This window comes from Bos taurus, chromosome 22 (assembly GCF_002263795.3).
Source record: "Bos taurus isolate L1 Dominette 01449 registration number 42190680 breed Hereford chromosome 22, ARS-UCD2.0, whole genome shotgun sequence".
Taxonomy (NCBI): Eukaryota; Metazoa; Chordata; class Mammalia; order Artiodactyla; family Bovidae; genus Bos; species Bos taurus.
The window spans coordinates 6389446-6414327 of record NC_037349.1 but is presented as its reverse complement, the minus strand read 5'-3'; the positions used below and the strand labels follow the sequence as shown (position 1 = coordinate 6414327).

At 45.4% G+C, this 24882-nt stretch overlaps 1 protein-coding gene across 8 annotated transcripts in view; it reads left to right on the top strand.

The window, feature by feature from the left end:
* The window catches only part of OSBPL10 (oxysterol binding protein like 10), a 362790-nt gene that overhangs the window by 85763 nt on the left and 252145 nt on the right, over positions 1-24882 (top strand). For 6 of the 8 annotated variants that reach the window (XM_059879973.1, XM_059879968.1, XM_059879967.1 and 3 more), the window contains exons 2-3: positions 17084-17259; positions 23383-23462. In XM_059879973.1, the coding sequence (XP_059735956.1) occupies positions 17214-17259; positions 23383-23462 (126 nt within the window). In that variant the 5' untranslated portion in view covers positions 17084-17213. Of the gene's footprint in view, positions 1-267; positions 486-16350; positions 16457-17083; positions 17260-23382; positions 23463-24882 lie in introns of those variants that run through there. The other 2 variants (XM_059879969.1, XM_059879970.1) reach the window with 2 other exon arrangements.

The window sequence follows — 24882 nt, the reverse complement described above, 5'->3', positions numbered from 1 at the left end:
ATATTGGTAAAATAGAGTGAAGAGTACCCCACCTACTTTAGGAGATGATGAAATGAGGTCACCAGACGAGTGTGTTGATGCTGAGTGCTGGTCAGGTTCGGGGCTATAAGATCCTTGAAAGGTAGATTCTCGGGGACCACTGTCTCCATGTTGCTTGCCCCCGCTCCCCGCAGGGAGAGACCCTGGAGTAGGTACCTGGCATTGCATAGGGGGTGTGACCTATGACCTAGCAGAGACCTTTCAATAAATTATGACATCAGTAATTCAGAGGCAGGCTGGGCAGTTTCCCTGCTTCTCCAGAGGGTTGGGGAAATGTTTAGCTTCCCACAGCTGTGAGCATTCTCTCAACATAAAATCTTCTACACAAGTGGGTTTGGCAGGCAAGCTGTCTTCAATGAGTGATGGGTCTTCAGAATCAAATTTGACGTGAGGGAGTTCTCCATTAGCCATAGATGATGGCCTGACACCACGATCGTCGTCATCAGGTGCAGCCACTCTTATTCCTGAAACTCGAATCCGATCTGCTCGTAGTCGGGGGACTAGGGGCTCAGGGTGGTCCCCGGATGAACTAGGTCTTCAATGGTTGGGGATTGATTATTCTGCTGACTGGTTGGTCTTTAATCAGGGATAAGTACACTGGGGAAGAGGCAGAGTCAATGATGTTAACTTTCCGATCCTCGTGTGGCATCTTAGGCATATTCATAGACCTAAAAATGTCCTTGATGATGGAGAATGGTACTGATGTTAGAGAGTTTTATATTATGGTTGTGATGGTGGTGACAATAGATAAATGAGGACAGGGAATGATAATGAAGGGACACTTTCTTGTTTACTGACCGTCACCCTGGCCCAATAGGGGACATGTATTAGAGTCCTCAATATATGAGATTCTGTGCTGAGCCCAGAGGGATTCTCCCATCAAGTGATGTGGCCCTGAAGGAGTTTCCAGGTTAGGTGTCAGAGACAGTCATGGAACCTGATGATGGTGATGATGGTAATAATAATAGTAACAGTTAATAGGAAGCCAAACGATTTCCCACTTTTTCAGGCCCATCGGTCTGCTGCGGGGTGGGGGTAGGAGGTTGATGAAAGAGATTCGTTCAGGTTGGGAGTGGTAGGAGCAGGTGGGTCATATATCTTTAATGAAAAACAGTTTAAGAGGTGGTTGAGGGAGGGTATAAAAAGCTCGAAGAATGCAGTGAACAGAGATTGGCTTTTCGTGAAGTGGACTGTTTCGTTTGCTCTTGCTGGGCACACTGAAGTGGCAGGTAATGGACGGGGTGAGAGAAGGAGCTGGCGTGCTGCTGCCTGACCTTGGTCCTTCCATCCGTCTTCTGTGTGTTTGTGAAATCTCACACAGCTTAGCAGGGCCACCCCCAAACTCATGCTGTCTCCACAGGAGAGGAGATAAATAAGGTTGAACAGTGGCCACTGGTGGTCAAAATTCAGGCTGGACCAGTAGGTGGAGAATACACGTCTTGTTTCCCCCTCTTTGGGGGATGGGAGGGGTCAGAACAGGAAATCAAGTGGCAGTTTCTTGGCAAGGAAGCCTAGGCTGTCTTGCTGAGAAGGCTTCGGTGTTTGCCGGGGTCCAGCCCCGGTGGATCCAGGGAATTCGAAGCAGGGTCGGTGTCGACGAGGATCAGGAAACAATTGCTTAATTAAATGTTAATTAAGGATATAAAGAGTGGTTAAATAAGGATAGCTCAGTGAGGAAATTCAGTGGAGAAAAGAGGCTGAATAATTCAGCCAGAAGGTGAGATAAAGAACGACATGGGGAGACCAAGTTTTGGTGAACAAGGCCCACACTTTATTTTCCAAAGTAGTTTTTATACCTTAAGTTATGCCTAGAGGATAATGGGGGAAGGGTAGAGTCATGCAGTAAGCCAGGCTTTCTTCCTGCAAACTTATCATATGCAAAAGTTTAGGTGATTTGCATCATCTTCTGGCCCTGAGGCCTGTTAACATTTTAAGACCCTTTCTTCAGAAAACTTATTTTTCTCTAAAGGTGATTAGTCAGGCGCCACCCTCCGAAAGCATTAGATAAAGTTGAATTCCTACAGGGCAAAGGTGTGGTGGGCTATAACAAGAAAAAGAATTAACTCCAGGGTCCAAGGTTACAAACATTAAAGCTACTACTTACACCAATCATATTAATCAATACACTGCCAGGGACACAGCAGGTAAGGGATATGGAGACTTAGCAGCAAACATTGGCCCAACAAGTGAAAAACCAATACAATTTCTAATCAATCTTTTAACTGCTCAAAGGAATCTGTATTTAGACCGTTTAGAACATCTCATGCCTCTCACAGTTGGGAGGCTCTGAACAATCACATGTGGCCCGAAAAACCTACTCAGGCAGGCTAGAGGACTTCCAAAGGAGTTTGTAGGTTGAAACACTATCACACCCAGGAACTTTATTAACTGGAGCTGTAAGTTAACTCTTTTTTTCAGAGAGGTAGTGGGGGACAGCCCCCCGTGAAGTCAGAGGTGTAGGTGAGCACAAAGCAGAAAGTAGGCAGACTCTGGTTTTGGGGGTAGATACTCGAGAATTTCCAGGGGGACTCCTGAGGCTCCATCCCGCCTTTGCGTATGCCAAGCCGCCTTCCTCATGACCTTTGCCATGGGCGGAGCTTCTCACGCCGGCTCCCAGCAGGTGTTTATCTTGGAGATGGTGTAGTGGTGATTTCAAAGTAGATTCAGAAAATATCATTGACGTTTGGGATTTGGTTGATGTTTACTAGTCTCCATTGGAGAAGGCAATGGCACCCCACTCCAGCACTCTTGCCTGGAAAATCCCATGGATGGAGGAGCCTGGTGGGCTGCAGTCCATGGGGTCTCGAAGAGTCAGACACGACTGAGCAACTTCACTTTCACTTTTCACTTTCATGCATTGGAGAAGGAAATGGCAACCCACTCCAGTGTTCTTGCCTGGAGAATCCCAGGGACGGGGGAGCCTGGTGGGCTGCCGTCTCTGGGGTCGCACAGAGTCGGACACGACTGAAGAGACACAACAGCAGCAGCAGCAGTCTCCATGCTCCCCTCTCATTAGGCCTTAATCTCACTATTGAGATGAGCAGCCAGGAGGCTTTGGGATGGGTGCTCTTTATGGGATGCCGTGTGCTCTGACACGGCCGGGTTTGCTGTCGTCACGTGACTTGTGTGTATCCAGTACGAGATCACAGGATTCTCCGTGTAAGAATACTGGAGTGGGTTGCCATTTCCTTCCCAGGGGATCTTCCCTTCCCAGGGATCGAACCCGCGTCTCTGATGTCTCTTGTATTGGCAAGCAGATTCTTTACCACTGTGCCACCTGGGAATGCTTCTTTTTAGGTAGAATAGAAATAATATCTACGTCACAGAGCTGTTAGCAAATAGAACAGAGTAAATTAAATTCCAAACCTGCTGTTTCTGACAACAAAAACAATAAAAGCTCTTTCCTTAATTGTAAAATGAAAAAAATAAGACCACACTTTTTTAAGGTAATTGCTAAGTATTGCCTTAATATATTATTTGAGAAATAATTGTATGTATATGTAATTTCTATATGTAATATATATGTTGCTAGCTATGTGTCAGACACTGTTCTCAGCATTTTACAGAAAATAACTTAATTCTTAGAAAAGCCCTGCGAGATAAAAACTTTTCTAACCTGGTTCCTTTGTCCATGTATGTTTGATTTTTGGCCACTGTAGACATGTTGGTAGTGGCCGCTAGAAAAATTCTTTAAAGAAAAACTTCAAACTGGGAATTCTGTCCGCTCACTCTGATGGCTCAGCGAGTTAAAAAAACTGCCTGTAATGCAGGAGACGTGGGTTTGATTCCTGGGTTGGGAAGATCCCCTGGAGAAGGAAACAGCAACCCACTCACCGTATTCTTGCCTGGAGTCGGGTGGGTTATAGTCCATGGGGTCACAAGGAGTCAGACACGACTGAGCATTCATGTTGACTGGCTGTTGGCACCGACACTGCCTCTTCCCCAGAAAATCGGGGAGGTCCCATGAACACCGGTGACTTCCCCAGGCGCAGATCTTGACAAGGTCAGACCAGATGGGAAATGATAGTGACTCAGGCTCCCTGAGAGAGCGCGTGTGGAGAGTGGGCATGTGTGGACACTTGGGCCTCTGTGTCCCCTGCTTGGGACTGTGTCCCCAGAGAGCGTACTGGGCTCACAACTCCCAGGAGGACCTGGTGACCTCGCGGCTTTAGTGTGGCCTTGATGTTGTGCTCATGGTGGCTTATGTTGCTGGGAGGCCTTGGAGCATGTGTTGGAGAAGCAGCTGAGACTTTAATCGTGTTTGGGCATGTTGGACCCTTTCACGTTAGTTCAATGACATGCCAGGTAGAGCTAGCCAGCGTGCGATTTCCCTTTGGGAATGTGTGTTTTTCCAGGGCCCTTGGCGGCAGCCGGATCTGATCTGCCCGTTGGTCACATGAGCCTCTTTTTGCATGAGTGCCTGAGACTAGTTGCCAGGCTGGTCCTGTCCTTCCCTGGCCCTGAGATCTGCAGGCGACTACGATGCTCCTGCTGAGTGTTCGGTTTCCTGCAGGGCTGGGAGCCTTGGGATCTCATGCTGGGGAAGGTAAGCTGGGTGTAAGCAGGATCACAGCAGGTGTGGAGGACCCAGGGAGAGAGTGGGCGGGGTGGCTGGAAGAAGCAGGAGGCATGATCTCTCCCGGGTGACACCCATCAGCCTGGTGAGAATTCTTTGGACCATCCCATTTAGATTTTACCACTTTCATCTTCTCTCCTTCCCATCTCCTAGGTGTTAGCTGCCTGCATAATCCTGTGAGGAGAACTTGACCCCAGGCAGCTCACTGGTTTGAGTAGACCTCCCATCTTTGACTGCACTGGTCTCTGTTGCTGCGCATGGGCTTTCTCTAGTTGCGGCAAGAGGGGGCTACGCTCCAGGTGCGGTGCTCAGGCTTTTCGTCGCAGTGGCTTCTCTGGTTGTGGAACGTGGGCTGTTGGTGCTCGGGCTCCAGTCATTGTAGCTCATGGGCTTAGTTGCTCCATGGCATGTGGGGATATTCCCAGACCAGGAATCAAACCCGTGTCCCCTGCATTACAAGGTACATTCATAACCAGTGGACCACCAGGGAAGCCGGACATCCCACCTTTGACGTGAAGTCTGAATGGTCAACACTTCCTGAGCAGCGTGTCCCTCCTAGCCCACACCTCTGCTTAGAAGGTGCTGGAAGGCTGAGGCACCCTGTCCTGAGGTGGGGGGTGTAGTGTGCTGGTAGCTTTCTGAGACAGGCAGGGTGGTGCAGCGGTTAGGGGAATACTGCCTGGGCTCACATCATCTCTGCTGATGGGCTGTGTGACTGGTTGAGAGAGAGACCCTCTCTGTTTCCTGTGGTTAGTAAGGGGTAGTAATGGTACCTACCTCAGAGGGTAGGCGGGTGTTTTTGTTTTTGTTAACCTTAAGCTCCTTCTTGTTTAGTCTTTATTTATCTATTTTACTGAAGTGTAGTTTATTTACAATGCTGTGTTAGTTTCAGGTGTACAGCAAAGTGATTAAGTTATACATCATCTGTATCTATTATTTTTCATTCTTTCCCATATGAGTTATTCCAAAATATTGAATACAGTTCCCTGTGCTATTATACAGTAGGTCCTTGTCGATTATATTTTATCTATGGTAGTGTGTATCTGTTAATCCCCAATTCCTAATTTATCCTTTCCCCTCCACCTTTTCCCTCTGGTAATCTTAAATTTGTTTTCTGTGTCTGTAGTTCTGTTTCTGTTTTGTAAATAAGTTCATTTGTATCTTTTTTGAGATCCCACAGTAGAAGTGATATCATGTGATTTGTCTTTCTCTGTCTGATTTACTGCTCTTAGTTTGATCATGTTGCTGCAAATGGCATTATTTTATTCTTTTTTTATGGCTGAATAATATTCCATTGTACATACATGATTTTTTTTGCTTAATTATTTCAGGGTTGGTGTGGGGGTTCCACAGATTTCAGAGGCTCGTGTTCCTTTTAACTTTCTCCTTCACCATCCCTAGGGTGTGGCCATGTCCTCAAAGTTCAAAAAGAGTGTTGGAATTCCAGCCACTGTGTCTACCTTCCAACAAAGCAAGTAGAAGAAGGGAAGGAGTCCAATCTGTCACTATTTCATGAGCTAGAACTTAGATGGCCACATCTAGCTTAAAGGAAGATTGGGAAATGTATTCTGGCATTGTGTATCGGCTCAGATAACAATTGGAGTTCTCTTGATTTGAGAGAGAAAATGATTATTTTATAGGTAGGATAGATAGTCAGCTGTCACTGCTACATCTGGTTTCAGACCACAAGCTAATTGAGCCAGAGCTGAGGTTGTAACCCTTGGTTTCAACCCAGAGATCTGTCTTTCCACTGATCCCAGTAAAAATGGAACATGAGTGTTGGGAAGCAGCTGGTGGACTTAGACAATACATGTTTGGAGGAAAAGAGAAGTTCTTTTCCTGTCTCCCTTGGCCTTGCATACCAACATGAACTGATTTGCTTTATGGTAAAGTCAGGGTCATGGGAATCCTTGAGTCTTGAAATATACAAATAGATCTGTGTATGGTCACAGAGAAGACATGTTTCAGTTCTTATCTTACTGACATCTTGTTAGCACTTGGCACAGCTGATCACTCCTGCCTTCATGAATGTTCTCTTTCTGGGGTTCTGGTTTTCCTCCCGTCTCTCCATCTTGTTCTCTTCATCTCTTTTTCCTGTTTAATGTTAAGAGTTCCTCATGTCTTGATGCTGGGCCTTCTCTTCCCTGTCTTCTCTTTCTGTGCAGTCTCAGTTGTGCCTTTAGCTCTCTTGGCTACTTATTGTCAGATTATTCATCTTTAATCCCCGGCTCAGATCCTATCTGGACTCCAGATCCATTCATCCAATTGCCAATCAACACCTCCTGGAAGTTGTAAAGGCTTCTGAAGTGTAACAGCCCACAAATGAAATTCCCAGTCCATTATCAGGTCTTGTCAATTGTACCCTGGCAGTAATTCTGACACCTCTACCCTGGTCTAGGATATTGCCAGGATTGCTGAAGTTTTTAAAACACTTTTATTAAAGTATAATTTGAACAGTATAAAATTTACCCATTGCAAGCATACAATTCAATAATATTTAGCTAATTTATAGTGTGCAACTATCATCAAAATCCAGTTTGAGAACATTCCTATCAACAAAATAATTCCTTCTAGCCAGTGTATAGTTAATATACAGTGTACAGTGTATAGTTAATATACAGTGTACAGTGTATAGTTAATACACTGTTCTCATCCTCAGCTCCAAACAGTCACTTGTCTGCTTGCTTGTTTCTTGGTTTATTTTTAGCATGTGGGGTCTTAGTTTTCCAACCAGGGATGAACCTGTGCCCCCTGCAGTGGAAACATGGATCCCTAAACACTGGACCACAAGAGGAGTTCTTCCTCTGCTTTTGTCTCTATAAATTTCCCTTCTCTGGACACTTCGTATACATGAAATCATACAACATGTAATCTTCTTGCATCTGGTTTCTTTCACTTAGCATGTTATTTCTGAGGTTCACCCATATAGCACATGTCAATGTTGTGTTCTTTTTATGGCTAGATAGTATTCCGTGGTGTGGCTCTATCACACAATTTGTTTATCCATTCACCAGTTCATGGACATTTTGTGTTGGGAAATCTCTAGCTAGGTCACATTCTACTTTCTTCTTAACACGAGACTCTCAGCGCAGCTAAAGCTGTGTGTTCATTTTTGTAAATACCTTATTGTTTCTTGGCACATTTTCCATACCCCCATCAAATCAGAGACCTTGTCCCCCACCTCCTATGGATTACATTAAAAAATTTTTTTTTCATTTTATTTGCTTTTATTTATTTCTGGCTGCGCTGGGTCGTCTTCCTTGCTGCCCCTGGGCCTCTTCTTGTGCTGGCTTCCCTTGTTGCAGAGCCTGGGTTCTAAGCATGTGGGCTTCAGTAGTTGGGGCACACGGGGGCTTAGTTGCCCCACAGCACGTGAGATCTTCTGGGCCCAGGGATCGAACCTGTGTCCCCCACGTTGGCAGGCAGATTCTTAACCACTGGACCACTAGGGAAGTCCCCTCCTATGTATTTTTAGCATTTAGCATATAGTGCCTAGCAAGTTTGGTACTCATTAAAAAAAAATATATATATGTATTTTTAAAGAAATGAGTGAATTCTTAGAAATAAGACTTAGTTTTGGAACCAAAGCCAAATTCTTTAAAATTTAGCTGAGTTTATGTAAATTCTCTTTTCTTTAACCATAGAATGAGTAAACGTATCCACAGTGCTTTATCCATATCACAGAATGTGGTCCAGCTGACCCCATCTGAGAACCTTGCCAAATCGTATTGCCACAGCACTTCCAAGAAAAGAGCTAACACTGGCTCTTGTTTTAAGTTCTATCTTGTTGGCTTTGTTGCCAGTTAATTAAACCGCTGATATAGTGTAATATGAGCATGGATCCGATTCACTGTCTGCATTTGGAAAAGTGATGTGGACGCTGGGAAGTTCTTGTTTTATACCCACTCGGACCTTGAGGCACAGTGATGGTGGAACAGCAGTTCAGAAGAGAACGAGCCAGCTTTCTGGCTTTGCAGATGCAGGACTCAGGGTTCTGAGTGGATGAGTGCCGTGGCCAAGGTCACAGAGTGAGGACCAGTAGCTCTCAAAGCGTGGTCCCGCCTGCGGCATCAACATCACCTGGGAACTCGCTGGAATTCTCTGGTTCCACCCAGACCTCCCGAATCTGTGGGAGGGGCCCAGGAGCTTGTGTTTTTAACAAACTTGCACGTTATGCCGATGTAGCAAATGTTTGAAAACCACAGGTCGAACCAGCCATCTTCCTGCCAGATCACACCTCTTTCCTCTCTGCCATGTAGCCTATAGGGAAAAGTCAAGGGTGCTTTGATCCAGGGACAGTGGAGTTTAGGGTGTGATTTCACTGGATTTGTGTTGTTTAGTTGCTAAGTTGTGTCTGACTCATGTGACCCCATGGACTGTAGCCCGCCAGGTTCCTCTGCCCATGGGATTTCCCAGGCAAAAATTCTGGAGTGGGGTGCCTTGCCTTCTCCAGGCGGATTCAGTTGGATATTTAGGGGCAGAAAACCTGAGCCTAGGGGCCTGCTTCTGATCCTAATTGCTTCCCTGGTCTCCACAGGCTAGCTTTCCATCTCTCTTCATCCTGGTGGGCACTAGGCTGCCCACACACTTTTGCCCCCGGGCTTTAGCCAGTATTCTCTTCAGTGTGATTTGATGTGTGTGTTCAGGGTTTTAGTGTAAATCAAAGACTTGATTCAAGACTCCGCCCATCTCAAGGATTCCCAGGTAAGTTCCTTGTGTTGTCGATGGCAAGAATGAAAATGAACCGTGAGCATTAAGATGGGTCTTGACATTTTACAGTTTAAAGTAGTAGTAGTTGAAGTTCTTAGCCAATGGCCTTGGAAACTTGAGTAAATAGGAGTTCAGAAGTGCCTGTATTAACCCTTGTTAGAAAGGTCTCAGTTCTTGCTCCCGGTATGTAATGATCTGGTCTTCAAAGGCAGATGGAATCTCATCATACATGAAATCCAAGTGCAGTGCATCCAGTCTTGTGTTAAAAGTTCGCTTTGACTTAATGCTCATGCTTTGTCAGGTGAGGTGGTTCACGAGGCAGCAGCCGTTCGGCCTGCTCTCTGGGGCCGCTGTGCCCAGGTGAACCTACATGATGCTAGCTGATGATCCAGTTATGCAGAAACAACATTCCCAGTGACATAATTTTTCATTAAATCTTTCTCAAAAATACTCCCGCAGTGACAGAGCCGAGATACCTACTGCCTGAGCTGTTGTGATTTAGGAGCAGGGCTTCAGCTCTTTCACACAATGATAAAATAAGGTCACCTCATATTTAAACAATACGTTCCACTTTGTTGGATGGGCCCATAGTGCTCAGATGTTTGCTGAATGAATGATTAGGAGGAAAAGCTTGAAAGGGTAGGGGGGACAAAAAAGGGGTGTGAATAACACGCTTAAGGTTTTTATTCTGACTCAATTTTGCACTGGTTTTTTCTGCTTATCTAGGGCTTCCTTGGTGGCTAAGACGGTAAAGAATTCACCTGCAATGCAGGAGACTTGGGTTTGATCCCCTGGGTGGGGAAGATCCCCTGGAGAAGGGAATGGCTACCCACTCCAGTATTCTTGCCTGGAGAATTCCACAGACAGAGGAGCCTGGAGGGCTGTAGTCCATGGAGTCCCAAAGAGTTGGATACAACTGAGAGATTAACACACACTAGGGAAATTTTGAAATTCATATTCCTGATTTCCTGATCTGAGCCACAAAGATTCCGATTCTCTATGGGATGGCAGTCTGGAATCCACATTTTAAACTACTTCTCTGCTGATTCAGAAGCAGGGAACAGCTGACCCAAACTGTAAGAACATTCTTTTTACAAGAAGACAGTTAAAAATACTCTTTTTTAAAACTCTGCTTTATTGGTTGTCTTTTGTTTTATTTATGGCTTATTTTTAACTGGAGATTGCTTAAAATTTATAAATATGTGTAAATTTATGGTTTTGCCTCTCCTGTTTTGGTGCCTTCCCCATGCTAACAGTTTAAAAATACCCACCCATATTTTTCCTAATATGAATATATTAAGTTATATGATATATATATATAATGTATTATTAAAACTGATACTACTAGTTTTTTTAAAGTCTCTAACATGTCAGATGTTATTGTGAGGTCTAAAGATTGGCCCTATAAAATTTTTACTTTTTGATGCTGTTTTTAGCCAACATTTTACAAAATGTTCCATGCACATTTAAAAAGTTTACATTAAAAAGTTTGTGTGTGTGTATTTTTCATTTGGGTATGTAATTATTTGTAACATTTAAAATAAAACTTGGGAATATATTGTTTTGAATCTGTATGTTCCCATTCATTTTCTACATATCTGTCCAACTCTGGGCAAAAGGATTCTAAAACTCTCCTAATCGGATTGTGTTTTATTTTTTTCTTATATTTCTGTCAGTTTTGACCCTGTGTTTTGCATTTTTGCAGTGAAAACGGTACTTTAATCAACACACACTGTCTGCATGGTTTTGAGCCTTGGGCCTTACGGCTAGATGGCCTGATTAAAGTCTACACCTTAGTTTCCTCTCTATAAGATCGGAGGTGTGCTGTTTACCTTTCCGCACTTGCCTCTTGTACAGATGAAAATTTCAAGTAGTCACTCAATCCAGAGAAGGGTGTTTAGCTGGAGACAAGGCCGCCGTTGCCATGGTCAGAACAAGGCACAGGTGGGCTCCAGGAGTCTGAGCAGGAGCTTCTCAGAAGACAGAGGGCCTGGAGTATGCAGATTTCTACAGACACTATGATTCTGTGAAAGGTTTCCAGGACACGCCTTTCAGAGTACAAAGTGATTTTGGAATATAAAGAATTTGTCTGGGTGAGGTCCATGGGAGTTTGTCACTGAGCTGTGTTCCCGAACCATGACGTGTGAATATTTGGGCTGGAGACTAGCTTTTCTTGATCAATAATTAGTGTGGGGTTGGAGGTAGAAACAAAACGGAGGGCCTGGGAAGGTGAGGCAGATCCCAGCAGGTGGGACACCATCGCTAGCTGGGTCCTGAGCCCCGGTGGGCGAGGCCTCAAGCCTGGCGTGGAAGGAAGTGGGAGCCCCACACGGAATGGGAGGGGTCCTTACTCTCTTCTAGAACTAGCTCAGGTGTCAAGAGCTGGGCAATCAACCTCCCTTCTCAAGCCCTTTCCTCTTGTTTTAATTTTCACTTTTAAGTTTAGATGAAATGTCTTAACTTTTTGTCAGTAGCAGCCTGTCTGGCGAAGTTCCTCTTCAAAAGAGCTTTTTTCACTGCAATTTTCCTCTTTGTAATTTTCTTGTAGTTTGCTTGTGATTTCTGCCTCTTGGCATTAATGAGCTGCTTCCCACCCTGTTCCCACCACCCCCACCCCAATCCTTTCCCTTTATTTTTCTGCTGCTAACTGGATGCTGATGGCAATTGGCATGTCTATCCCCTCCCAAAGTAAAAATGTCAGATTTTCAGTTTTCAGATCCTGAAGTTGAACCTTGATGAAAGTCTGTAACGCAGGTGAGGGTGGGAATTAAAGGCTACAGGTGTTGACAGATGACTCCGTTATGCCAGGATTGGAAAGCAGTTAAGCCTAAGGGCAGCTGCTTTGGATGTACGCATGCGCAAGTGAGTGTGACTGTGTGCGTACAGATGAATGTGCGTGTGTGTGCACGCAGGTGTGTATGTGCAAGCACGTGCTCACGTGTTGTTTCCGAAGCAGTGGCTTGTTCTCAGCCCTTGTGAAGTGGGCCTGCCGCTCCCCATGGGTCCCAGCTTTGGAACAGAGCGAGGTTGCCACTCGGAGGCTGGCCTGATGAGGACTGATGGCATGTCTCCTGGGTTGGTTTGACGCCTCTGTTTTTTCTCTCCTCTTTACCCCGCACCCTCCCTGGTTTGTTAACATAGCCCCTAAAGTATGTTCCCTTCATATACAGTTAGGTTCACTTGCTCCTCAGTCAAGATGCAAACTGAAGCTCGAGATGCTAATTAGAATTGAACCCACTCTAGGAATTTGGTTCGTCTTACTCATTTCTCCAGAATGAAAGGCCTTTAGGAAAGTTTCAGGAGTTTATCTGGCGTTTGCACTTAATTTGGTGAAGCCTTGTCCCTAAATGCGTTTAACTTTTCCATTTAGGATGAAAGCCGTAAATTTCTGATGCAGCAATGCCTGACAGAGCCCTGACCCTGCAGGAAACCAAATGTAATTTCCTTCCTCCCAGGGGATGTGACCCCCACAGCAATGCGTTTCATAATGTTGGGTGGGCAGCTCCTACCTACACGTGACAGCTGCTAACTCAACTTTCAAAGGCAGTCCTGGAAGAACACTTTATGTTTAGTCTGTTGCAATTTTTAATCGGATATTCTCCCATCATTTCCTTCCAAATAGGATCGAACTTTTAACTGTCTTTAGAAAAAAAGCAAATTATTGATAACCTTCTTTAGTGCACCTGATTCAAACCTGTATTTTCACTGAAACTATTTTAGGAAGCAGTGGAAAGGTGTGTTTTGTTTTTTGTCTGAGGCAGGGGGTTAGAATTAAGATGTCATTTTGAAATAGGTAATGTGAAAAATCATTCATGTGTTCCCATAGCCTGCATGATTTCTGCTCATTGGGTTATTCTGTCATCCTGATTAAGGGGGGAAAAAACCAGAATTCAATTCATTTTTTGGTACCAGTTTCTTAGTAATGTCCTTTGCAAATGTATGGTTGGTATGAATGAGATGAATTTGTGAAGCTGCATCTGGGAGCTGGAAAGGCTGATGGGCCTGGGTGATGAGCGGACGGAGCAGAAAGGGAAGAGGTGTTGAGTCTTTCTCCGTTCCAACAAGGGCACAGGGTGGATGGGGAGGGTCAGGGTGTGGACGGCAACTTGGCTTACGCCTTTTCCTTGAAGCCTGTTGAGATTGTATGCTACCTTTTCTGCTTTCCTCTGTGTAAAGGGGGCGTGTTTATAGATGGGGAACAGTGCACTTCTGCCAGGGTGGTTTGGCGGGGGGATGCAGGGGCTGGAGACACACAATGCTGTAGTTGGAGACGAGGCTCCTTCCCTACACTGTACAGATTATTGCTCTCAATGCTCTGACCTGCCGGGAGCTGTCTGCATACCGGCAGTCACCGTGACAGGAAATCCAGGCCACGTTGAAACCAGGACTCCTAAAGAGAAGGCAGGGTCAGCACTTGAATAACGTGACCCCTGGTGGCTCAGAAATCACCGCAACTCCTCTCTCATGGATAGAATTTGGTTTTCACATTGTAGGGTAAGGGAGTTAGAGAAGGCGAGGTTTGAAAAGACTGGCAGTTTACAGGAACAGATCACCTTTAATGAGGCGAGACGGGGCAGCAGTCAGTTTAGTGAGCTGCTGCGCTGACCCGAGAAAGGAAGTATATATAGGCATGTATGTGGAAAGCTACTGTCTTAAGGGGCCTGTTCTTCTCCAAGGTTGTTCAGAGTAGTTATCTCTTAAATGGCTGGGGCAAGGAATTCTGGAGCTCGGCCAGAGGCTGGACCTGGCTGGGAGCTGGGTGTAATCAACCTTAATGTCCGTTTTTTTTTTCCCTTCTGGTGAGAGTTCTTTGTTTTGCATAGAATGGTGGGGAGGACCCAGAGGGGAGCTTTAACTCCAGGTTATTTTGATCTGTGTAACTTTCCTTGCAACATCACAGAGAGGAGGAGTAGAAGGACATGAAAATAGACATTTTGAAAAGATTTTTGGTGAATTTGCCAGGCTGACTGCCATCACAGATCTGAAGCATAAGATAAGCAGAAGCCTCTTTCTCATCCTTGTAGAAATAAGGGTGTTTTTTAGCAGGTGGCTGTCCTCCAGGTGGTGATTCGGGGGCCCAGGCTCCTCTCTCTGGGGGTCCTTGGCACACTCGTGGATCCCCAGTGGCCCCACAGGATGTCTCCATTCCAACCTGTGTGAGTGTGTGTTGTGTGCCTGTCCTGCGTTTTACTTCTGCTCACATTCTGTTGCCACAGCTCACATGGCCACACATCCCGACAAAGAAAACTGGGAGATATATTCTGTCCTTTCATCTCATGTCTCTTGGAAGAAGTGGGCAGGGATTTGGTGATGCGCTGTTAGTTTAGACTAAGTGCTTCTCAAACTTGAGCTGCATCAGAGTCATCTGGAAGCCTCCTTGACCCCTTCCCCAGTGTTTCTGATCCAGCCGGCCTTGGATGGGGCCCAAGGATTTAAATTTCAAACAAACTCCCAGGTGAGCTTGATACTACTGCTGGGCCCGGGACCACACTTTGAAGAGTCCTGGCCCACAAAGGCATCTTTGTATCTTGATTTATCCACGGTAGTGGTGGAGACCAGAAGTATAGCCTTATTATTATGACCCAAAAGAGATCGGGTGGGGGGAGGACAGAGGTAAAAAAGATAGTCTTGTCCAGGACATTTGGAATGTTACAAATAATTAAAAGTGGAAGATTTCTTGGAGGAACTGGCATTCTGGAGGGTTGAGACCTGGGTTGTCGAGTGTGCCTGCCCTGTGGGCTGGGGATGCAGTGGCGCCTCTGTGGGCAGGCAGGAGGACTTTCAGCTGCGCTCGCTCTCTCGGAGCAGGAAGGTTTGGAGAATGAAGCACCTAAGTGGGTAAGGAGAGGTGACCTGGGGCAGGTAGTGAAGGAGGACCTGTGGGAGACTCGAAAGAGAGTTTGCGAGCTGGACTGAACCAGGTGTGGATGTGGACATAGACAAGCAGGACTTGGATTTGGAGTTTCTTTGAGTCCCAGCCCCTGAAAACTGAGGGATAATGATGGCTGTCTGTCGGATACTGTGAGAATCAGGGTGGCAGTTTGTACACTTTCTTAGTTTGTGGTGCTTAGAGGTTAAGATAATGCCCCGCGGTTTCATTGATTAAAGCAGTCATCTGCAAACAGCTTCATGTACATTTATGTTCTAACAACTCAGTAGCCATTTGAAAAAGTAATCACCATAAAAGCACAATATGCTTCTGTGTTAAGAACCGCAGGTACATGTTGATGGACTGCGTGTGCCTGCAGATTCCAAACTGGCTGGATTGTCTTCGTGCTTGGTGTCTGACTTGCAAGCATCACTGTGTAACCCTCAAATATGGGACGTATTTTCAAGTGCCTGTGCGAGTTCCCAGTGGCGACCCAGCTGCTTGGGTGCATGGATTGAAAACTGGAATCTGGTAGGAATCTGGTAGTTTTCCCCCTTCATTGATTCACTGAATAAATATACTATCAGTGAGGTGTCAGGCACTGTCTGTCTCTGGATAGGGTAGAGTCTCGGGGGAGGGGGCCGAAACCAGACATTAAATTGGATAATCCTGTAAATGTAGATTCCCATGGGGGCCAAAGCCATGAGGGGCAAGTTCCAGGTGAGAACTTGTGGGAGGATTTGACCTGGTCAGGAGAAGCTTTCTCAAGTTGGTGGCACTTGAGTTGTTCCTGAAGTTACCGTGCAGTATAAATAGGGGAAGGAACCATGTTCTAGACACAGGAATGGCAAGTATTTTCAAGCTAATGAAGGACTGACTTTTTTCCCTCCTTAATTGCACCGTGATTTGATTTGAGACTGGTTCTGTGGCTTGGGTGTGGCTGTGGGTCAGATAGCCTCTGGACTTTTCTTTAATCAGAGAAACCCACTGATGGTGCAGCGGGATGCTGTTGTGAAACCCAGCTGCACAGACAGTTTCAGTGTGGTTTTGAATAACTGCTCCAGGTGGGGAAACAGCATGAGCAAAAGCCCTGTGGTGGGAGGCAGCTGGGGGAGCCGGCGTGGGTGGAGCAGACAGTGGGAGGCGAGGAAAGCAGGCAGGGGTTATGCTGAGCCTCTGGGCTCCAGGAGGAGTGTGGGTCTCCGATGAAGACGGCTTGTGGAGAAGCGCAAGTTGTCTGGACTACTTTCTGCTGATAGATTGTGAGTGTCAATAGGCCAGGTACTCAGCTCCCAGGATTTGTTTGAGCCATTCAGACAACTAGCGGTTCCTCTGTTTTTCCCTGGTTATAGACTCCAGTGGCATTGTGGCCTCCCAGAGCAGAGGGAATTCTTGCCCTGTTGTGTGAACAGTGTTCTGTGGAAGGACCCGCTGGAGGTTAGAGAGCTTTGTGAGCACCTCTAGTTCCTGGTTGGCCCAGCCCTGGGGCTCAGATACAGTGCCCAGGCTGCCCCAGAGTCCAGCCCAGCTTGCTACTTCCGGGGTGTGAATTTCAGGTGTTCCCGTGAAGTCACGTCGAACCTGTTACCAGATTCTGTATCCCAGCGCCTTGCTCTTCTTGACCATCCTGAGGCTCACGTGTATCTGTGGGCATCACACCATATCCCGAATGGGCCTGGCCTTTGTTCAGGAGCCACGACGAGCTCCATTCTGACTTAAGAATTGGACTCTCTCTCGCTACCCAGGTCTGGCTTGTGTGGGTGTCTGGCAGGGACTTTTAGCTCCCAGCATCCTGGATTGGGACCCTTGATGTCAACATAAGGATTCGGTTCTTCTTTTCCTTTGCTTGGAGAGAAAACTGACAGACACCCTGTGATCTCTCTGCCCAGGTACTTCGTGCTGGATTTTGAGGCTGGCATCCTGCAGTATTTTGTGAACGAGCAGAGCAAGCACCAGAAGCCTCGAGGAGCCCTGTCTCTTTCTGGTGCCATCGTGTCCCTGAGCGACGAAGCACCCCACATGCTGGTCGTGTACGCTGCCAATGGGGAGATGTACAAACTGAGAGGTATGTTCACCTCCCGGGAGGCTTGCAGATGGGCCTCTTGGGTTCACAGTTAACATGGTGATGGCGCTCTGGTTTTTCAGTTTTTTAAAAATCACCTTTAACAGTTTGCCGTATTTGAGGACTCTGGTGACAGACACTGTCTCTCCTCCTTTTGAGGTGGGGAGAGGAGCTGAGATTAGGAAGTATTTGTCCTCATTAACCAAGGAATTAAGGAAAATGCAAGGTGAGTGATCGCAAAGCTGGCTGAACCTTAGGACTTCAGCGGATTTTTCATATTAGCTCAGTATATATTTGCTTGTACCTTATATAGTGACTCTTCAGTGCCCATGAGGCTGTGCTCTAAAGATAAAATAAACCTTTCCCCCCCTTCCTTTCTACTTTTTTTGTGTGGCTGCACTGCATGACATGTGGGATCTTCCAGGACCAAGGATGGAACCCGTGGAAGCATGGTGGCTTAACAAGGGAATAACCAGGAAAGTCCAAACAAGTCTTTTAGGGATCATGGTGGGGACCTTCCTCGTGGTCCAGTGGCTAAGACTTTGCCTTGCAATGCAGGTGGTGCGGTTTTGATCTCTGGCTGGGGAAGCTGGGATTCCTCAGGCCTTGCAGCCAAAAAGCCAAAACATGAAACACAAGCAGTATGGTAACACATTCAATAAAGACTTTAAAAATGGTCCACATCAAAAAAAAAAAAAAAAAAAATTGAAAAAAATAAAAAGCAAAATAACAAATCTTTTATTTATTTTTTTTTAGAAAAGGGTCATGGTGCCCTCCTCTCAGAGTTTCTCTAGAACCAGCTGTTAGTAAAGGCCCCCTTCACTTGTACTTTATTTTGGGGGCTGCATCAAGCAACTCGTGGGATGTTAGTTCCCCGACCAGGGATTGAACCCAGGCCCTCAGCAGTGGTAACGCTGGGTCATAACCACTGGACCGCCAGAGAATTTCCCCTACTTGTACTTTATTTAACCCTCTGTGGCCCTAGAGCCTGGTGAAAAGACAACTGGTGTTATTTCCTGTTGTCTACTGTCTCCCCTTCTCTTTGCTTCTTGAAAGCTAGGAGCCCAGCATTTGGCCACAACTGGAGCTTGTGGGCCAAGCTTCCCCAGTGGCTCAGCAGTAAAGAATTTGCCTGCAGTGCAAGAGATGCAGGAGGCATGGGTTTGATTCCTGGGTTGGAAAGATTCCCTGGAGGAGGGTTTGGCAACCCACTCCAGTACTCTTGCCTGGAGAATCCCATGGACAGAGGAGCCTGGTGGGCTACAGTCCATAGGGTCACAAAGAGTCAGACACAACTGAAGCGACTGAGTGCACACACACACACACACGGAAGAACTAGCCACCACCTGCACCAAGGCATATGCGCTGCACAGGTTTTCAGATGGGGCACACTTGTCTGCAGTGACGTGATTTGATTGCTAGACCATTCTACCAGCATTCTGTCATAGGTGCATTGCTGGAAAAATAGTCGTCTTCTCATAGAATAACAAAACTGACCCCCAGATGCACATTTGGTCACATGTGCGCGCACACATACAGTCAGTGTTGTAAAGGTCTGAGGAAAGAAGTGTGTATTAAGTGCTGGGAGGTCGTTGGTAATCACACCTCTTGTGTGCGCTCAGCCATTCAGTCATGTCTGACTTTTTTGCAACCTCATGGACTATATAGCCCAGTAGGATCCTCTGCCTATAGAATTTCCTAGGCAAGAAAACTGGAGTGGGTTGGCATTTCTTCCTCCAGGGGATCTTCCTGACCCAGGGATCAAACCCACATCTCCTGCATTGCAGGTAGATGCTTAACCGCAGAGCCATTGGGGAAACCCATGCCTTTTAACGTATTTATTTAAGGGAAGGCTGAGTACAAAGAAAGGGCCCCTCATTCTTTGTGCTTGACCTGGGCGCTGATAGTGGTGGGTTGGCCTTTGCAAGACCAGACTGAGGGCTTTGATTCCCCAGCTCAGAGGCCAGTGTTTGCTGACTTTCCTCCAGGCTTTTACCAAGGGGTAGGCTTAGCTGCGGTTCCTTTATTATATTTGTACTTTATTTACTTTTGACTGGAGAAGCCTCTTGGGTAGCAGGGAGATCACACCAGTCAATCCTAAAGGAAATCAGTCCTGAATATTCGTTGGAAGGACTGATGCTGAAGCTCCAATCCTTTGGCCACCTAATGCTAAGAGCCTGACTCATTGGAAAAGACCCTGATGCTGGGAAAGATTGAGGGCAGGAGGAGAGGTGGGTGACAGAGGATGAGATGATTAGATAGTATGACTGACTCGATGGACGTGAATTTGAGCAAACTCCGGGATATAGTGAAGGACAGAGAAGTCTGGTGTGCTGCAGTCTGTGAGTTGCTACAATGAGTCGGACATGACTTAGCAACTGAATGATAACTTTTGATCAAGCCGCAAGGCTTGTAGGGTATTAGTTCCCTGACTAGGAATTGGACCCAAGTCCTTGGGTGTGAAAGCTCAGAGTCCTAATGACTGGACCACCAGAGAATTCCCTGAGGTTCCTTTATTATCTGTATACCAGTCGTATCTCAGGATCTATAAAACAATCCCCAAAACTTGTGAAATAAAAATACCTTTAGTTGAAAGTTTTTGAGTTTGGGGGAACCATGAGAAGAGTCATGTTTTCTTTGGAGATTCATGCAGTGCATGTCCCGCATATATATGGTCCTTGGTTTAGCTTTGCTGTTTATTGCTTAATAAATTGTCAAAGCAGAAATAATAGCTGCTGAAAAACTTAATGGCATTCCCTCCCCCTACCCCAGGGCTGTCAGGGTTTATACAAATGACACAGCTCCATACAGAACAGTCTAACCAGTTTGCCAGTGGAGACATCATTTTGCCTTTTAGTTGTTATTCTCTAGATTATCAAGCCCCAAACTTTTTTTTTTAGGATAGTTTTAGTAGCAAACATAAAAGTTTTATTATCTGCATGAACTAATCATAAGGGCTAAATTTAGCTTAAAGTTATCCACTACAGCAAATGCAGGATACATTTCCACTGCTTTCTGGCTGGTCCTTCGTCCATCCCCCCAAGGATCTGGGCATTGATTTTCCCGTTTCACATCTCGCTACACGTAGAGATGAATCTTGATGTTAATAGATGCACAGCTTTGAGGAATGTTTTTGGGGCAGAGGCTTTGGGTACTGCCACAAACCAGCAATGTTTCTGAGGAAAATAACTAGTTTTTGCAAAAATCCTTTTTTCTTTGGAGTTGAGGTTCACCGGGTCTACACTTCCAGATTTCTTTACCTGAAGCTGTGTTTTACTGACAAATGACACTGAGGTTCATTTTTGTAAAAAGTACAGACTTATAGGGGAATCATTCTGTTTTCTGCATAGAAAATGTTTTCAACATTTATGCAGTGTTCTTTTAAAATATGTATGCAGTGAGTTATGCAATTAAATTAATTTGGATTTTATGAGACCCTGTTATGTATCCATAGTCTTAAGAAAATGAGTTTGTATATTTGAGAGATGGGGCTGTAGATGGAAGATTGTGACAATGCAGTTGACTTGTCCTTAGAAGTCTCTTTAGGGGACAATTGAGGGTCTCTGAGGCAGCATTTGGTACCTTGTTCTGTCCAATCATAGTAACCCTTGAGAACACATATTAAAATGATAATTCAGCTGAAAGCTTATTTTGTAAAGGCTGATAGCTCCATAGTACAACTTCAGTAGATAACAGAGGGGCCCTGAAACACTGTTCTCTGATCTTCCTATTAGCCACGTGTGGTAGCAGCATTAAAAACAACCATGTTTGGTCCTCTCTGCTGCTTTTTAAAGAAGTAGAAAATACTTTTGCACAGTAGGTTAAAAACTGGCCAAATTGTTCTTAAGCATTTCAGAATACATTATTAACATGGTTTAAGAGGGAATTGGGGGGTTACTTCTTCAGGGAAGCCTTCCTTAAGCACTTGTCGTAGGGCTATATTAGGTACCCCACTATATAATGAAGCAAGGTGTTGTGTGTGTGTGTGTGGGGGGGGAGGTTGTCTTTTCATTTTTGGGCTTCCCAAGTGGCTCAGTGGTAAATCCACCTGCCAGTGTAGGAGGCACAAGATAAGCAGGTTTGATTCCTGGGTCAGAAAGATCTCCTGGAGTAGGAAATGGCAACCCACTCCAGTATTCTTGCCTGGAAAATCCCACAGACAGAGGAGCCTGGTGGGCTACAGTCCATGGGTCGAAAAGAGACATGACTGGGTTACTGAGCACTCACACATATCCACTTTTCATTTTGTTTATTGTTTCCTTTACTGTGCAAAACCTTTTGAGTTTAAGTCCCATTTATTTTTGTTTTTATTTCCATTATTCTGGGAGGAAAAAGTTCTTGCTGCGATTTGTATCCGAGAGTGTTCTGCTTACATTTTCCTCTAGAAGTTTTCTCGTCTCCAGTCTCCCATTTAGGTCTTTAATCCATTTTGAGCTTATTTTTGTGTATGGTGTTAAAAGAATGGTCTAATTTCATTTTTTTACATGTAATTGTCCAGTTTTCCCAGCACCATTTGTTGAAGAAACTCTTTCCAACTTTAATGTAGACTTGCCTTCTTTGTCATAGATTATTTGACCATAGATGTGTGGGTTAAGGTATTTTTTTTTTTATTTGGCTGTGCCAGGTCTTAGCTGTGCCATGTGGGGTCTAGTCCCCTGACCCGGGGATTGAATTCGGGGCCCCTGCATTTCGAGCACAGAGTCTTGGCCACTGGACCACCCAGGAAGTCCTAGGTTAAGATGTCTTAACAGGGCATCTTTGCAGCCACTTAGACATGCTCCACCAAAAAGCAAATTCCACTTCTTACCCTCTGCTAATGACAAGAAATCTTACTCATTTTTTTTTCTGCTTGAAATTTCTGAGTTTGGTGTTTATTAGTTGAAAAGAGACATTTAAAAAAATGTGTTAGGGTAATAGAAATGCTACAGTGTGGATGAACCTCAAAAAATGTTAAGCTAAGTAAAATAAGGCAGTCACAAAAAACCACATATGCATGATGCCATTCGTATGGAATGTCTAGAATAGGCAGATCTCTGCGACAGAAAGCAGATTAGCAGTTTCCTAGGGATGGAGAGGGGGTGAGAGGAGAGAAATGGGAAGAGACTGATGATGGGAACAGGATTCTTTGAGGGATCCTGAAAATATTTTAAACCAAGATTATGGTCACAGTTGTACTATTCTGTGCTGCTGCTACTGCTGCTAAGTCGCTTTAGTCGTGTCTGACTCTGTGCGACCCCAGAGACGGCAGCCCACCAGGCTCCCTGGTCCCTGGGATTCTCCAGGCAAGAACACTGGAGTGGGTTGCCATTTCCTTCTCCAATACATGAAAGTGAAAAGTGAAAGTGAAGTCGCTCAGTTGTGTCCGACTCTTAGCGACCCCATGGACTGCAGCCTACCAGGCTCCTCCATCCATAGGATTTTCCAGGCAAGAGTACTGGAGTGGGGTGCCACTATATTTACTATTCTGTAAATATATTAATACTCAAAATCACTCCATACTAAAAACAGGTGAATTTTACATATGTAAATTCTATCTCAGTAAAGCTGTTTAAAAAATCTGTTAGAAATTTAAAAATATCTATTTGTTTATTTAACTGTGTTGGGTCTTAGTTGTGGCATGGGGGATCTAGTTCCCTGAGCAGCGATCGAACCCCAGCCCCCCGCATTGGGAGCCTGGAGTCTTAGCCACTGGACCACCTTAGGAATTTTTGTAAAAATGATATAGGTGTACTGATTCAACTCAGTTCAATTGCTCAGTTGTGTCTGACTGTTAGAGGCCCCATGGACTGCAGCACGCCAGGCTTCCGTGTCCATCATCAACTCCCAGAGTAATGTAGTGATTCCTTTTGGAGAAATTGACCTGTATAGATAGGCGCAGTGAATTCCATCCAGGAAAATGAAATTCTGAAAATGCCTTTAAGTTTCTCAATAGAACTATAGAAGTTTCTTTAAAAAGAGAGGGGGAGATTTTTGGTTAAGACTTGGTGTCTGCTGTTTTTTGGCGTGAGTACAATCTGTGTTTGCTTGCCTTCCTTCATCTCCAGGCCCCAAGCCCTCAGGTGTGTGTAGAAAGAGGTTGGATGTGTTTTGGCTCAATTGCTACAAGCCTTTGTTTCTCTATTTCAGCTGCTGATGCAAAAGAGAAACAGTTCTGGGTGACTCAGCTTCGAGCTTGTGCCAAATACCACATGGAGACAAATTCGAAGGTAAGTAACTGCAGAAATGGGGGGTACCGGGGGCAGGTTGCCCCAGCTAGGATGGCTCCCCTTCAGCCCAGGATCAGCTTCTTTGGGGAGCTGTTTTCCATATTATCTTTAAAATTCACCACCATTAGGAATTCATACATGTCCCATGACATTTACATTTAAAGCCGAGAGACAAGTGGGAGGATTTGCTTATACAGAGAGTGAGGGGGCAGGCATACACTTGATGGGAGCTGATTCTGGAAAGACACTTGTAGAGCTTTCTGTGTTGTCCGTTTAGGCAGCCGGTCATTGGTCTGCAGAGAACTTGAGCCAGGTGGTTTCATGGTGGCAGCAGAGGGGTCTGGTTTACTGTTCACGAAGACTCATTGTCTCAGATCCTTAAATAAGATGAGACCCCAGGTTGTTAAGGCGCTTCTGCCTCTAAGTGTGTCTGCATGTTCTCGGGTACTTTGGCATCCCAGTGGGGCTTAGTTTCTCCTCAGGATTCAGTCTGAGATCTTGGGTCAGATGTGCAGGGTATAGGAGGTAGGAGGTAGGAATTCTCACGGATTATTCAGAAGATCTCCTATCATTAAATACAGAAAATAAGTCAGAGAAAGTAAACCATCTGATACTGCTTATTCGTGCGTGCTGTCGCTTCAGTCATGTCTGACTCTTTGTGACCCCAGGGACTATAGCCCTCCAGGCTCCTCTGTCCATGGGATTCTCCAGGCAATAATACTGGAGTGGGTTGCCATGGTGCCCTCCACAGGGTCTTCCCTGACCCAGGGATCAAACCAACATTTCTTAGGTCTCCTGCATTGGCAGGCGGGTTCTTTACCGCTAGTGCCACCTGGGAAGCGGATATTGCTTATATGTAGAATGTAAGAAATAACACAAATGAATATATGTACAAAACAGAAACAAACGGACTTGGAAGACAAACTTGGGGTTACCAAAGGACAGAGGGGAAGGGATATATTAGAAGTATGGTAAGGAAAACTTATTGACTAGTAAAATAAAATGGGAAATAAAAAGTAAAAAAAACAGAAGTATGGGATTAAGAGATATCAGATCAGATCAGATCAGTCGCTCAGTCGTGTCCGACTCTTTGCGACCCCATGAATCGCAGCACGCCAGGCCTCCCTGTCCATCACCAACTCCTGGAGTTCACTCAGACTCACGTCCATCGAGTCAGTGATGCCATCCAGCCATCTCATCCTCTGGCGTCCCCTTCTCCTCTTGCCCCCAATCCCTCCCAGCATCAGAGTCTTTTCCAATGAGTCAACTCTTCGCATGAGGTGGCCAAAGTACTGGAGTTTCAGCTTTAGCATCATTCCTTCCAAAGAAATCCCAGGGCTGATCTCCTTCAGAATGGACTGGTTGGATCTCCTTGTAGTCTAAGGGACTCTCAAGAGTATAAACATACGCATAAAGCAGA